The 14,460-nt window shown below is 40.3% G+C and overlaps 2 protein-coding genes across 2 annotated transcripts in view; both read left to right on the top strand.

Annotated features, from left to right (window-relative positions):
• The first annotated feature begins 240 nt into the window (after positions 1 to 240).
• Positions 241 to 5,865, top strand: LOC138969459 (probable H/ACA ribonucleoprotein complex subunit 4). Its single transcript, XM_070342247.1, has 3 exons — positions 241 to 372; positions 1,526 to 1,600; positions 1,927 to 5,865. Exons 1-3 carry the CDS (start codon positions 350 to 352, stop codon positions 2,462 to 2,464), a joined length of 636 nt encoding a protein of 211 aa, XP_070198348.1. The 5' UTR covers positions 241 to 349; the 3' UTR covers positions 2,465 to 5,865.
• Positions 5,866 to 10,581: 4,716 nt separating this feature from the next.
• Positions 10,582 to 14,460, top strand: part of LOC138969466 (uncharacterized) — a 6,935-nt gene continuing 3,056 nt past the window's right edge. Inside the window, exons 1-2 of the mRNA XM_070342256.1 lie at positions 10,582 to 10,850; positions 12,456 to 12,701. Of these exons, the coding sequence (XP_070198357.1) occupies positions 10,685 to 10,850; positions 12,456 to 12,701 (412 nt within the window). The 5' untranslated portion in view covers positions 10,582 to 10,684. The remainder of the gene's footprint in view (positions 10,851 to 12,455; positions 12,702 to 14,460) is intronic.

Below are 14,460 nucleotides of genomic sequence, written 5' to 3'. Positions count from 1 at the left end.
ACTGCTAAAAGTGGAACCCTGTGAATAGTTGCAGTGCTCGATCTGGTGTTGAAGCAGGTATTTTACATCCACTACACAGCCATAGACGTAATCAGTTAGAATTCTCAAGCAAGAAGGTATTCATCTGTCACCACTTTATAAAAATTAATGATTTTTTTGCTGCATTCTGATATTTATTATTTATCGTTTTGTGTGGTCGCCTCATGTTTGAGGTAACACCCACTTTTACCGGAAGTTGATACCAGACGACGTTTTTTGCGCTGCCAAGAGAGAACGAAGGACGAGTTACTTGTTTTGGAAGCATTTCTTGGATTATTTGTGCTGGATTCATGCTGCAATACAGGGACAAATGGAGGAAGATGCGTTAGAAGCGTATGTCGTGTGCAAACTGTCGTTTAATGAACTCTAGTGCAATTAGTTTGGAGTGCAAGTTGGTTAGAAGACCACTGGCACTGCTATGCAGCCATCATGCCATGTGCATAGCTGCCAGTGTTTTGAAGTGTTCTGAGCATCGCAAACAGAACACAAGCAGCAGTTTCATTTGGTAACACGTATTTGTAAAGCATTTCTGGCGTCATAAAAAACGATCTTCTCTGGATTGTTCAGTACAGTACGCGCCTGTGTGTACATCGTGTAGGTGTGGAGTGGACAACCACTGCCCCCTTGTTTTTTTAAACTGATCATAACCAACAAATTTGAGGGCAAATCAGGTTTTAAAAGAGAGAAGACGAATCAAACTTTTGTTTTACAGACATTGCGAATAGAAATTTGAAAAAGCAATTTGATCCTCCTAAAAAAAAACTGTCCCATGCTGGTCAACTGATGTTTCAACCATGTTCATACTGTATAGTTGCTGTGTCTGTGTAGATTTAGTATAGCGCGCATTCACACGCACTTCCGCGACAGGGATATTATTACATCAATTGAGCTGCATCTTACCATTGCTCAAGCAGACACATTTTTCTATAACCGCTGGTTTGTTTGAAGTCGCTGCTACTCGGTTTGTGTCACTATCAGTCATTTGTTGTATTGTAGATTCAGAGGTACACAATAACATGCTATTGCAGATCTATACGAAGTTGCATTGAAACCACAAACTGACGACTAAATTCATCACGTATGTAAACAACAAAAAAGGGAAAGTGGGTCACGGTTGAATAAACCACGAGAACTGGTGTGTGGTTTACGCATGCTAAATAGCAATTCAAGCAAACTGTGTCATTCTGTGCTGTTAAATGCTATTGCAAGTGTGTTCCATAATGTTAGAATTGCTTATTTTGTGAAAGATTCCATCGTTCTGTAAATCTCATGTGAGGCCGAGTGGGGCTTTTAAGGGTAGGTGCAGGTTGTTATCAAAAAGTGGTAACCAGGGTAGGTTTGACTGTATATATATTATCTTTAAAAGGGTAGTCTCAAAGTTAAATTAGGGGCAGTACGACTACGAGTTAGTGTTACACTGTTACTGAATATTAATTACTATAATGTACATGTAGGAACTAACAGCATGTCATTTCTGTGATTCCAGGTTAGCTGTTGAAGAGATTTTGAAGGATCTGAAGCGTGGAGCAGAGAGAGCTAAGGAACATGGAGCTCTTGGATGGTTCGTGTTGTTTCTTCTTTCAGTGATATCGCTAGAATTAGGTTTTGATTCACTTGAATTCAGTGGAGGGTTAGATCCCATGTAATTTGTAAAAGCCTGGCAAGATTTCAGACGGTGAGCTGATCTGTTTACACAAGAAGGAGTGTACCTTTAGGTCCCTAAACCCTTCCCCTCATCTGTTTACATTCATTCATAGGTTCAACCATGCATAAGGGTCTTAGTTAAGTTACTGTTTATGCAGCCGTGTTCCACTTCTTTCCATAGTTATTCAGCTAATTAACCCGTACTTCCAGATTTCATTTGTTAAAATCTCCATTTATTTGCAGGCAGAAGAACCCTGTACCACCCACCAACAAAAGGTTTCTTCGCAACATGCTAGTGTCCACTCTCCGAGACGACAGACCTCTGACCTTCAAGCGCAAATTCCAAGACGGTGGCAGACCACAGAAGTTCGAGGACAACAATCCGAGGAGAAACAGTGATGGATACTTCCGATACAATGACAAGTATTCCCCGAGAAACAGGCCTGACAGCGAAGGAAGGGACATACAGGAATCTTATGCTGAAACATACTCCCAGAATGACAGACATGAAAGTGATAACGGTGAAGCTGGAGTTTCTTTTTCCGAATCTCAGCACAGGTCAGGATACTCAAACAAGAGACCTCGAGAACCAAGTCCAGATTCACAAGAGGAGAGAAAAAATGGTGACATAAAAGACAGCAAAAAGAAACGCAAAAAGCATCACAAAAAGACTAGCAAAAAGGACGGAGATGAATTCGTAAACAAAAAGCACAAAAAGTCCAAGAAAGCGAAGAAGCACAAGTCCAAAAAGTCTAGTCACAGTACCAAAGACAAATCATGATTTTGTTTTATTTGTAGTTGTACTTTTATTTTAATTTTATTTTTAACAATTTATGTTATTTTATGTTATACCATGGAACCGCCTTTTAACACACACACACACACACTCGGGCCTCTTTTTTGAGACCCGTTTTTCTGAGTATTTCTGTTCATAACCTCAGTAAATTTACCCCATTTTAAATCTTTCTCATTTTTAAAACCCGATTTTCTCAGATTTCCGAGATCTTTTATATTAAGGGGTGTTACGGTACGACACTAAGTGCAGACATGAGTTTGAAGAATGTGATGGACTTGGAGTGATTTGAATATATACCTGCGATGTGTGGACCCTCCCATGAGAGTACACCTCCAGGCCTGAGAATGATACACCTTTCGTCGTAAATACGACGAAGTCCTTTTCTAATTGTGTAAGAAAAGATCCTCCGTGTGCCCTTAAAAATGCATAAAACGCAACATTTTTCCGTCAGTACTCCCAAACCACTTTTACTCATTCCCAGGCCTGGAAGGACACCTTCTCTTGTCCCTTTTTATGTTATCTCTACCAAAGTATACTTGTCATGACAGGCCACCTGCAATGTGGGGACACTTGGCTGGTCCCAGGGGTGTCCTTTCATTGCTGGTACCGCTGTAATGGAAGAGTGCATGTGTGTGAATGTTCCCTGAACTAAGCCACTTTGGCACTTACTTTATAGTCGGATGCACTACAACTAATACTGTGGAACACCCCTGCTAGGGCCTCCAACATTCTGAGAAAATAAAGTCTTGAAGAGAGGATGAAGGGTCTTAAAATGGAGGTAAATTTTAAGATTCAGTATTATGATTTTGGACAGAAAATCTGAAAAAATAGAGCCTAAAATGGGAGGAGGGCTTAAAACAGTGTCTTAAAATGGGCGTTCCACTGTACTTCTAAAATGTGAAATGGCAAAATGGCATTTTAAAGTCATGTACTAGATTAAAGAATTCTGAACTGCATGAGAAATACAGATTTGATCTTTCTTGGTTTGGACATTTTAAGTTTCTGAATGTACAGGGGAAGCACCCAGGTTTGGGGAAATTTAACTCCAAGGGTATGGGAAGTGTGCACAAGGGTGTCGTGTTGTTAGGTAAATAATCTGTTGCTGTTTTTCATTTTGCAAGATAAAGATTTTTTTTTTTTTTAAAGGTCAGACCCTTCAGAATCTATGAAGCTCAATATCATCGCTGTACGTAATTCACAAGCCTAATCTCAATTTTTTTCTGTTTTGAAAATGCACCGCATCAAATATAACTTAAATTCATGGGTTGATATTTTCTTTTAAACAATGCAGTAGCACTCTAAATTATGTGTGTTAATGTCAGTTGTAAATGATATTCGATACAACTGAGAAAATATTGAGATAGGAGCTTTTTATTGGAAGGAGTCATCCAGAATTAGTATATTTACGAGGTTTTCTTCCCTTTGTCACCTAACCTTCAGTTACCAAAAATCATTTTTCTGAGAAATACATGTTTTGTTAGGTAAATATACAACAGCAGCAACCTCGTATCTTCCTTTTCTTCTTCTTCTACGTTCGTGGGCTAAAACTCACACGTACACTCGTGTTTTTGCACAAGTGAAATTTTACGTGTATGACCGTTTTTACCCCGCCATTTAGGCAGCCATACGCCGCTTTCGGAGGAAGCATGATGGGTATTTTCGTGTTTCTATAACCCACCGAACTCTGACATGGATTACAGGATCTTTTCCGTGCGCACTTGGCTTTGTGCTTGCATGTACACACGAAGGGGGATAAGCCACTAGCAGGTCTGCACATAAGTTGACCTGGGAGATCAGAAAAATCTCCACACTTAACCCACCAGGCGGCCGCGGCCGGGATTCGAACCCTCAACCTTCCGATTAAGAGGCTGACGTCTTACCAGCACGCCACAGCGCCCGTCCCTCGTATCTTCCATGTTGTGACATATTTCCGTCCAAGTGTGGCACGTACAGAAACCTCGTAAGTTTAACTGAAGCGGCTTTTATTTTTGCACTCGCTTGACACAAATGACGATACAAGTTTTTACTCAAGAACTTTTTCTCACTTTAAAAAGCAGCTGGAGATGGGAGCTTTTCTCACCACATGGGCAAAAAAATAACCGAGCTAACTGCTGTTTTAGTTCAAAAATTAAGATACAAGGTTTGTGAATTACAGCGACAATATGTTAACATCATTACATTTTTACCATTTCATGGTTTTTCAGCGTTTAAATTGAACGTGTGTTGTGCGACTCACAGTTAAATTTATGCCAGGTGTTCTAGTATGCTGTCACAAATTGAAAAGAAAGACAATATATTTTGTTTTGTGTACTTTAAGTTGGTTGTAAGGGATTGTCTGTTGTTCAATAAGAAAAAAGTTTTAATTTTGCAAACTCTTTTTGAGGGTCTCTACAAAATGATAGTTCAGAGGTGGTGTTTGCAAAATGTGAATTCACTTACATGTGCAGTTTGTTTATTGTATGTCAAGCCCAAGAATCGGGGAATGTAAGTGGTTTTTTGATACAAGTATTTTGTATTTTTATTTCCTTTGTGCTGTTTTATTTTTTTTTATTGATATGAACAAAAGCATTAACATTATTTCATGAGGTATTTAAAATGTTTTCTTCACAGTTTTGAAAGGGCAGCTGACGTTATTTTCTTATATTTTTGTTATTCCGAATGCAGCAAAGGGGGAAAATGCAGCTAAGGAAAAATATATTTAGAGTGACAAAAAAAGATTAACAGCTCTCAAACAAGACAACACATGCTCACAGGCTCAAATTATAACCTTCACAGGCAGATGTCTGATGTGATTGCCATTGCCAGATTTCCCTTGAACAAGATTGTTTTAACGTTTTAAAGGCAATCAAGATTTGAAGTAACAAGCGTGGAAAGATATGAGGTTGTAGAACCTTTTCACTTTACTGTGATGTACCTTAATAAGTAAAAATAAACAGTATCAAACACAGAAATCGTCATGTAAAACGGAAAAAAGGAAACAAAATTGAATTGGTCCTGATTAGCCAAAATAGGGTGTGGGGACATGACAAAAAATGCAAATGTTGTCTCCTTTTTTCAAAATCACTTAGGGTTGATTTGAATGCAGGTGTTGGACTTCCATGACACTGGTAGTTGTATTTTGTATGAGCATTTTTTTAAGCACCTTAGTAAGTAAAGTCTTTTTGTATAAATACAGGGGAACACTCAATTTAATACCACTGAAAATTCAAGAAAATCAGGCTTTGAAAAGGATGAAGTCTTTAAAATGAAGATAAATTTATGAATGTACAGACCTTTAGAGTACAGAACAATTGGAGGGAGGGGTTCAACTATATTTATGTATTACAATTGGAGGGAGGGGTTCAACTATATTTATGTATTACAATTGGAGGGAGGGGTTCAACTATATTTATGTATTACAATTGGAGGGAGGGGTTCAACTATATTTATGTATTACAATTGGAGGGAGGGGTTCAACTATATTTATGTATTACAATTGGAGGGAGGGGTTCAACTATATTTATGTATTACAATTGGAGGGAGGGGTTCAACTATATTTATGTATTAGGTTATAGTGATGATGGGTTTGATGGCTGTCAGAGTATTATAATGATGGTTCCGGGTCCACCCCCCAGTTTTAATCACAGACATTTTTTTTTAATACTTTCTGTCGTGTGTACATTCTTTTTAGACTGGGATAAAAATCAGGATGTTTGCTTGTAAGGGGTTGCATTGCAGATAGAAAAGACTTACAATGATTGGCAGAAATGTGAGTTTTGTCCGCACCCCAACCCTCCGTATAGAATTTGTAACTTTTTTGAACAGAAAAATTTGAACCAGATTTTAAAGTAACAAGCGTGAATTTTTATTTCTTAGAACTATCTTCATTTTACTGTAAAAGACCTAAATGTAAATAGTTTCAAACACGGAGACCCGCATAGCCAAATAGGTCCGAGGGACGTTAAAATCAAACAATTAAACAACCAACTTTGAATTTTAAATGTCTGAGAATGTGAGCCTTGAACCTTGATAATAAAATGATTTGATTTTTGTTTTTCAATCAAGTTGTGACCAGAAAATGATATTTGACTTTTTGTTAGTATTGCATCCTTTTACTATCTTTTTACATTTAGTCAAGTTTTGACTAAATGTTTTAACATAGAGGGGGAATCGAGACAAGGGTCGTGGTGTATGTGTGTCTGTGTCTGTGAGTGTGTGTAGAGCGATTCAGAGTAAACTACTGGACCGATCTTCATGAAACTTTACATGAGAGTTCCTGGGAATGATATCCTCAGACGTTGTTTTCATTTTTTTGATATGTCTTTGATGACGTCATATCCGGCTTTTTGTAAAAGTTGAGGCGGCACTGTCACACTCATTTTTCAATTAAATTGATTGAAATTTTGAACAAGCAATCTTCGACAAACGCCAGACTTTGGTATTGCATTTCAGCTTTGAGGCTTAAAAATTAATTGATGAATTTGGTCATTAAAAATCTAAAAATTGTAATTAAAATTATTTTTTCATAAAACGATACAAAAACAATTTCATCTTATTTTTCATCATTTTCTGATTTCAAAAACATATAAATATGTTATATTCGGATAAAAAACAAGCTCTGAAAATTAAAAATATGAAAATTATGATTAAAATTAAATTTTTTGATTAGTTCTTTTGTGAACAAGAAACAATTAACAAGTGGCTCTATCCCATCTCCCCCCTTTCCCCGTCGCGATATAACCTTCGTAGTTGAAAACGACGTTAAACACCAAATAAAAAAAGAAAACAAATAAAGTGCAAGGCGTCCAGTCCGAGGAACAACCCTTACTGCTAATCACCGAGCAGCTCGCCGAGCCTGGTGCACTCAACATGTGAGGTGGCAACGTCAGCAGTGGGCTCAGGTGTTGTTTACAGATGAGTCCCGCTTTTGCTTGGAACCTGCTGATGGTCGCATCCGAGTCTGGAGGCGTCGCGGAGTGCGCTTCGCAGAAGGCGCTGTTCTAGAACGACAGCGTTTTGGCGGAGGCTCTGTGATGGTCTGGGGAGGGATCAGCACACGTCTAAGGACACCTCTGTACCATGTAGTGGGCAACTTGACCGGTGTCCGCTACCAGAATGAGATCCTGCAACCCCTGGTTGTTCCAGCCCTCCAAGCGATCGGCCCTTGTGTGATTCTTCAGGATGACAACGCACCTCCCCATCGCTCTGCAGCTGTAAACACCTTCATCCAGCAGGCCAGGGTCAACAGGATGCTGTGGCCAGCCAACAGCCCGGACCTGAACCCCATAGAGCACATGTGAGATGAGCTTTGTCGTCGGGTACAGCAACATCACCCGAGTCCTCCTGCCAATCTGGGTCAACTGCTGCAATGGCTCCAGCAGGAGTGGAATGGAGTTCCCAGAGCATTCATATGCAACCTGATCCACTCCATGCGCCAACGATGTGTTGAATGCCTGGCACACAATGGAGGGCACACGCGTTATTGACACTGATTCACATTGTTGTGAATTCCATTTTTGAGGGTTGTCACGTTTGACACACTCTAGCTAAATTGTCGCTGCAGCGTTCGATCTTTGCTTTGTTTGTCATTACTCCTTGGTTGTTCAATTATATAATTTTTTAAAAATGAAAGAATTCGGTCTTGTCTGTTTTGTGTGGCATGCTTGTAAAAAAAGTGATCCTTAACTTTTTTTGAAGAGTGTACATCCACGCACACCATTTTATTTTTCAAAAGCAAAGGTGGGGTTCAAACTTTTTTTGAAGAGTGTATGTTTAAATCTGAAACAAAAGTACAAGTGCCCGAGTTATATCTTGACGCATTTTCTTACAGTTCATTACCACGGTCCTCAAAGTCACAAACCTGAATTGCAGCACTTTTACGGTGCCGTTCTTTGCATTTGTCGTGCACAGCTGCGATTAAAGCCAATTTACGCCATGTACACGTATTAAAAGTCGCGTTTGCTATGATTGAAGACCGGTGGTAGACCTTGGCTTGAACCTACAAATCACGGGGAAGAACCTTTTTTTTTACACTAAAGCGGTCAAGGGGTGCTGGTTGTTAATTTTTGTTTGTTTGTGTAAAAGCTTTTTTTTCTCAAAAAGACAGCCATTTACAAGTAAAAGAAAACAACGTCTGTCTGTCTTGCTGGTGTCAATCTTGACATCCTGGCCCTTTAAAAAGTAAGACTGACAGCAAGCGTGCCATGGTCTCTTTTGATTGCTAATGCATCAGTGAACACATATCACACACCAGCTTTCTCCAGCTACGCTTGCACGTGCTACAGGCGCGCATCATGCGTTTCACGTGCAACCTGCTTGTCTCGTGCGTTGAGACAGTCGCAGCATGGGAAAAATTACACAACAGCTTCATTAAACATGCCTGCATAACACGTTTGTGGTTTGATAATCCTAACTCTCAAATTGTTTTAGTTTTTTTTTTAATAAATAAATGCAGAATATTTTTGCGTTTCTTTTGTTGCTCGGTATACATAAGTGTGTGTATGTGTAAGTGTGTGTGCACGTGTGTGTATGTGTGTGAGTGTGATCTCTCTCTCTCTCTCTCTCTCTCTCTCTCTCTCTCTCTCTCTCTCTCTCTCTCTCTCTCTCTCTCTCTCTCTCTCTCTCTCTCTCTCTCTCTCTCTCTCTCTCTCTCTCTCTCTCTCTCTCTCTTTCTCTCTCGCGTTTTGATTTACCACACTTAGTATTACGCCAAAGATATGCTGTGCATTGTATATTCTGAACATATTTTTGTTGTACTATTGCTACATGTTCGATTGCTACCAGCTTGTACTTATAATTACTTGCCGCATAGTGTGCGTTTGATTTTATGAATAACCACATATGTATGCTCTTCATGCCTCATCTTCATCATCATCATCTTTATCATCACGTGCTGAAGTTTTCTGACCTCCTTTTGTTGGTAAACTTTTTAACTTTTTAATTTTTCAATTTTATCATTGTGTGTCTGTGCGTCCCAAGGACAGATTGTAAGAAAAGGCATAGCCTTAAATCTTAATCCTTGCTAAATAAAGTTCAATTCTCTCTCTCTCTCTCTCTCTCTCTCTCTCTCTCTCTCTCTCTCTCTCTCTCTCTCTCTCTCTCTCTCTCTCTCTCTCTCTCTCTCTCTCTCTCCTTTCACTGCAAATTAGAGAAGATTTTGTTGAACATGTGACTGCCATGGATACATCATTTCACTGTCATGGTAGTTATAACATGTTCCATATGCTAATGAATAATTCCTGTCCAACTTTTTTGAAACCTAATTTTGTGAATTTAATTTATATACTTCTTAATTTAAACGTATTTCCTACCTGTCAGTGTTACGAAAAGTTGTTACTGTATATATTACCGCCTTTCCTGTGGCCTATGGCATATACGGAAATAAATCATTGTCTCTCTCTCCTTTAAACTGTTAAAGGCACAGTACGCCTCCCGTAAATCATCACGGATACTGTCAGGCTTACAATTTTTCACACAGTACAAACACCCTTTCATTTACACACTCACCGCTTTTGAACATCCTAGGTGCCCTACGTAAAGAGCGAGCAATTTTCAAAGAATTAATTTTGCGGATTGTCTGATAACAAAATCGGACTGTGCGTTTTGACAAAAGACCTAACTTTTAAAATCTAAATAATAAATTGACAGCTTGTTACACAAACATTCTTAAACCATAAAAGAGTTCTTTTTTATGAAGACAAGATCAGTACAATTCGAAGTTTTGAAAGGTTGAAAAAAGAAAAGCCCGGAAGCAGGGTCACGCAAGGTCGTGGTTCTCGTAGCAGACGACGGTAATGCCTATCGCCAGTTCCTCTGAACAGTCAAAAGCCATCGCTAGAGTTCGTGTGAATTGCAGCTGTTTGTTGCGTTAAGATTCAGAGGTACATAATAACGTGCTATTGCAGATAAGCTTACAGCGAGTCGCATTGGAAATCACACTGAACTGACGACTACATTGTGAAAAAGGGAAACTGGATCACACGGGTTCATGATGGCTCAGGGGTAAGATAAACCACACAAAATAAATTCTTTGAAAATTGCTTGCTCTTTACGGAGGGCACCTAAGATGTTCTCAAGCGGTGAGTGTTTAAATAAAAGGGTGTTTGTACTGTGTGTAAAAGCCTGACAGTATCTGTGATGGTTTACGGGAGGCTTACTGTGCCTTTAATATGTGCGGGCATATAAGTCGCGTACGGTCATGGAAATCGGGTACAGCTAGTTTATAAAATGGCCCTGGGACGGTTCCCATTCGCTTTCTCTGCCTCGTCTGCTGGACTGATTGTCACCTACGGAATCTGCAAACTTGTCATGGAGTGGCGGGTCTTTCTGTGGACGGCAGCTGTACTGTTTTTCAACCTGACTCCGGTCCTGTCATCTGCTGCAGAAAACACAAGTACTTTAATTGCGTTGTTGTTGTTGTTGTTGTTGTTGTTTTAAACAATTTTATTCAGAGACTGTTTTCAGATAACAAAGCCGCATACAATCAATTAATAAATGGAGCACAACAAGCAAGGCTTATAATAACAATTGTCAGTAAGTACTGGTGTCACACGACTAATGTGAACCAGTTGATTGGCTAATGGCGATGCGCTAAAACTGTTAGCGCACTCTTGGAGTGCGCTAACTTTTCCACAGAGCGTATTCTTCCGCCCTTTGCCTAAGCGAGACTGTGATCTCATCCTCAGAATTAATTAATGACATGTAGCTTATATTCTCCACAATACCAAATGACCATAAGTTCCCTGCTTCTCAATTAAAGCAGAAGTGGGTTTTTTTCTGACAGATTGCAAGTGCCAATGCCACAGTGCCACTGATCTAAAAATATACCGAGAGGCATAAATTCCGCAAACTGATCTTTAAAAAATCACAAAAAATCAACTCAGTGGTGAATGTTTTCAATGTTTGAATATTTTATTTATTGGCCATTTTAGTGTTTAAAAACCTTCGCTTTATTGATTTTTAATAGAACATCATGAAATGACAATTTTTCAAAAAAAGTGACTGAGTCCAAGCGCAATGATTTCGGAAAACGTTCAGTGTTCATCACGTTCAATGCTTTGGCCAGCTCTAAGCATCCCAATCGCTTGCTGTCTCTCTCCTTCATCAAGTCGTGGCATGATTGCGATATCTGATACAGCCAAACAGCCAGTTGCATTTTATAGGGCCACACACTATCTTTTTTACGTTATTGTCTCCCGTTCAGCCCATTGTCTTTATTAGCACAGTGAGCTGTGGCTGGATCAGCAATACTGCAAAGCGCACGCTGACAGCGTGAAACATTTGCTCCGACACTCAAGATGTCAACTACAAATTACAGGTTCAATCTGATTTTCGTTTGAGAGCAAAATCGTTCAATGCACTATTTGCAGAATTTATGCCTTTCAGTATAGAAGCCGCTGCGTTTCATCTCATTTTCGCCGACTAGCATAGATTCTTCTCATATGCCGTATTAGTGGCATGTAGCTTATCATCCACATTACCAAATGATGAGTTAGTATACAATTCCCAGCGGCTAACAGAAAACACAAGTGTTATTCCGATAACGGACCAGCATTTGGAAGACTGACTCGATCGATTCTGTCATACGTAGCAGACTACACTGAAATACGACTGCATCAGTTCAGTAAATGAATGGTTTCCGAATTATTATTTCAAGGCAAGAACAATCGTAATCGAAAACGTGTAGGGTTCAGAACGTTCTTACCATATATAAGACTTATTACCAGCCTGCCTCATGCGTACTGCAAACAATTTACACAGGAAGGACTGTGCCTCTAGTGTTTACGTCGACAAAACGTCCCCTTTCAGCGGAATAGCTTCACCTGAAAGTGATGTCATTGTCGGGTGACATCAACACTCCTCTTTCCTCTACCAAAGTAAATAAAGCATCTATCTTTCAGCGGAGGAGATTCACGTGCAAGTGACGTCATCGTCGGATGACGTCAGCGCACCTAGTTTCTTTACCAAAGTTGATAAAACATCTATCTTGTACTTTCAGCGGAGGAGGTTCACCTGAAAGTGACGTCACTATCAGATGACATCACACAGGTGGAAGCGTCAGACGGGAAGCGGTACCTGGTGGCAGTGTATGATGTCTCTACCGGAGACGTCAACTGCTATACCGACAAACACACCAACGTCCTTATGGCCGGTGGAAGCGACGACGACAACACCAACGACACGACAACGACTGAGGTGACTAACAGCTTGCTGACCGACCCTGCTGCCCTCGTTCTGAGTGTTGGTGAGTGTGTGTCAGTGTGTGTGTGTGTGTGTGTGTGTGTGTGTGTGTGTGTTTGTGTGTGTGTGTGTGTGTGTGTGTGTGTGTGTGTGTGTGTGTGTGGTGAACATGTACCTTTAATTAAATACGTTACCGATACATGCACAGCTAGCATGGCGTCCACCCGTTGAGTAATTTTTCACATGACGAAATCAACGAGACAAAAACATTTCTCGGAAGTCTGTGTCAGTTCCTTGGAAAAAATGAAGAACTGAGAAGTAAAAGAATTTCACTTTCGAAAAGAGGGCCATGAAGAGACGCCTGTTTATCAAGCTTCGCTCTGGAGGCAAGGGCTTTGCAGAAGAAACATCAGACAGAGATGCCAGAGCTAGTGGAGCCACCATCTTTCTCCCTTGACGCCCCACCCTGGGAAGACAGACAAGGAAACCTGGACATACAGACCAGTGTCCCCTACCTCACAACAAAGGACGAGCAGAGCAATGCCACGAAAAAAGCCCTGACTCTTGCCATGCTTGAAGAAAGGTACCCCCAAGAAGCATGGATACGGGTGTATACTGATGGGTCAGCCACAGAGGCCGTCAAAAATGGAGGAGCGGGGGTGTATGTCCAGTACCCCAGTGGAGAGAGGCAAGCAGAGGCTATACCAAACAGGCCTCCACTGTGCAAACTACAGAGCTGAGGTACAAGCACTGATCCATGCAGCATACACCATCAACGACAGAGTCAACCATGACAACCAGGTGGTCTTCCTGACTGACGCTCTGTCAGTACTCCAAGCAATGACCAGTAGCAAACTGCCTCAGCTGGAACACGCTCTACACAACATCAAGAGCCTGAGGACAGTACTGCAATGGATCCCCTCCCACTGTGGTGTACAAGGAAACGAAGAGGCGGACAGGATGGCAAAGCTGGGTGCAGAAGATGAGCAAGAGAACAACCCTGTGAGCCTGATAGAGATGAAGACCATCATTAAGTCTCTGCTCAGGACGCCCCAGCCACAGGACAGCTACCACCTGCTATCCAGACCACAGCAGGTGGTCATCTTCCGCCTGAGAACGGGACACAACAGACTTAACCAGCATCTCCACGGGAAGCTGCATGTTGTGCCCTCCCCCATGTGTTCTTGTGGAGAAGCAGAGCAGGACACGGCCCACATCCTACGAGACTGCAGGAACCACCAGGTGCTGAGAGAGGAAATCTGGCCATTGCCGGAGTCCCTGCACAACAAGCTGTACAGGCCAGTGGCTGCGCTGCAGAGGACCACTAATTATATCTCAAGATCTGGACTCCAAGTGTGATCGGCGATCGAAAAGAAGAAAGAAGAAGACGCCTGGTTTTTTTTGTTTTTTTTTCTTTAATGTTTTTTGTTTTGTTTTATTTTTTTGTTTTTGTTGTTGTTTGTTTGTTGTTTGTTTGTTTTGTTTGTTTGTTTGTTTGTTTGTTTGTTTTGTTTGTTTGATTGTTTGGTTTGTATGTTTGTTTGTTTGTTTGTTTGTTTGTTTATTTTGTTTGTTTGTTTGTTTGTTTGTTTATTTTGTTTGTTTGTTTTGTTTGTTTGTTTGTTTGTTTTGTTTGTTTTGTTTGTTTGTTTGTTTTGTTTGTTTGTTTTGTTTGTTTGTTTGTTTGTTTGTTTGTTTGTTTGTTTTGTTTGTTTGTTTGTTTGTTTTGTTTGTTTTGTTTGTTTGTTTGTTTTGTTTGTTTTGTTTGTTTGTTTGTTTTGTTTGTTTGTTTTGTTTGCTTGTTTTGTTTTGTTTGTTTGTTT

This window comes from Littorina saxatilis, linkage group LG6 (assembly GCF_037325665.1).
Source record: "Littorina saxatilis isolate snail1 linkage group LG6, US_GU_Lsax_2.0, whole genome shotgun sequence".
Taxonomy (NCBI): domain Eukaryota; kingdom Metazoa; phylum Mollusca; class Gastropoda; order Littorinimorpha; family Littorinidae; genus Littorina; species Littorina saxatilis.
The sequence above is the reverse complement of the archived record's forward strand: the minus strand, read 5'-3'. Positions and strand labels throughout refer to the sequence as shown.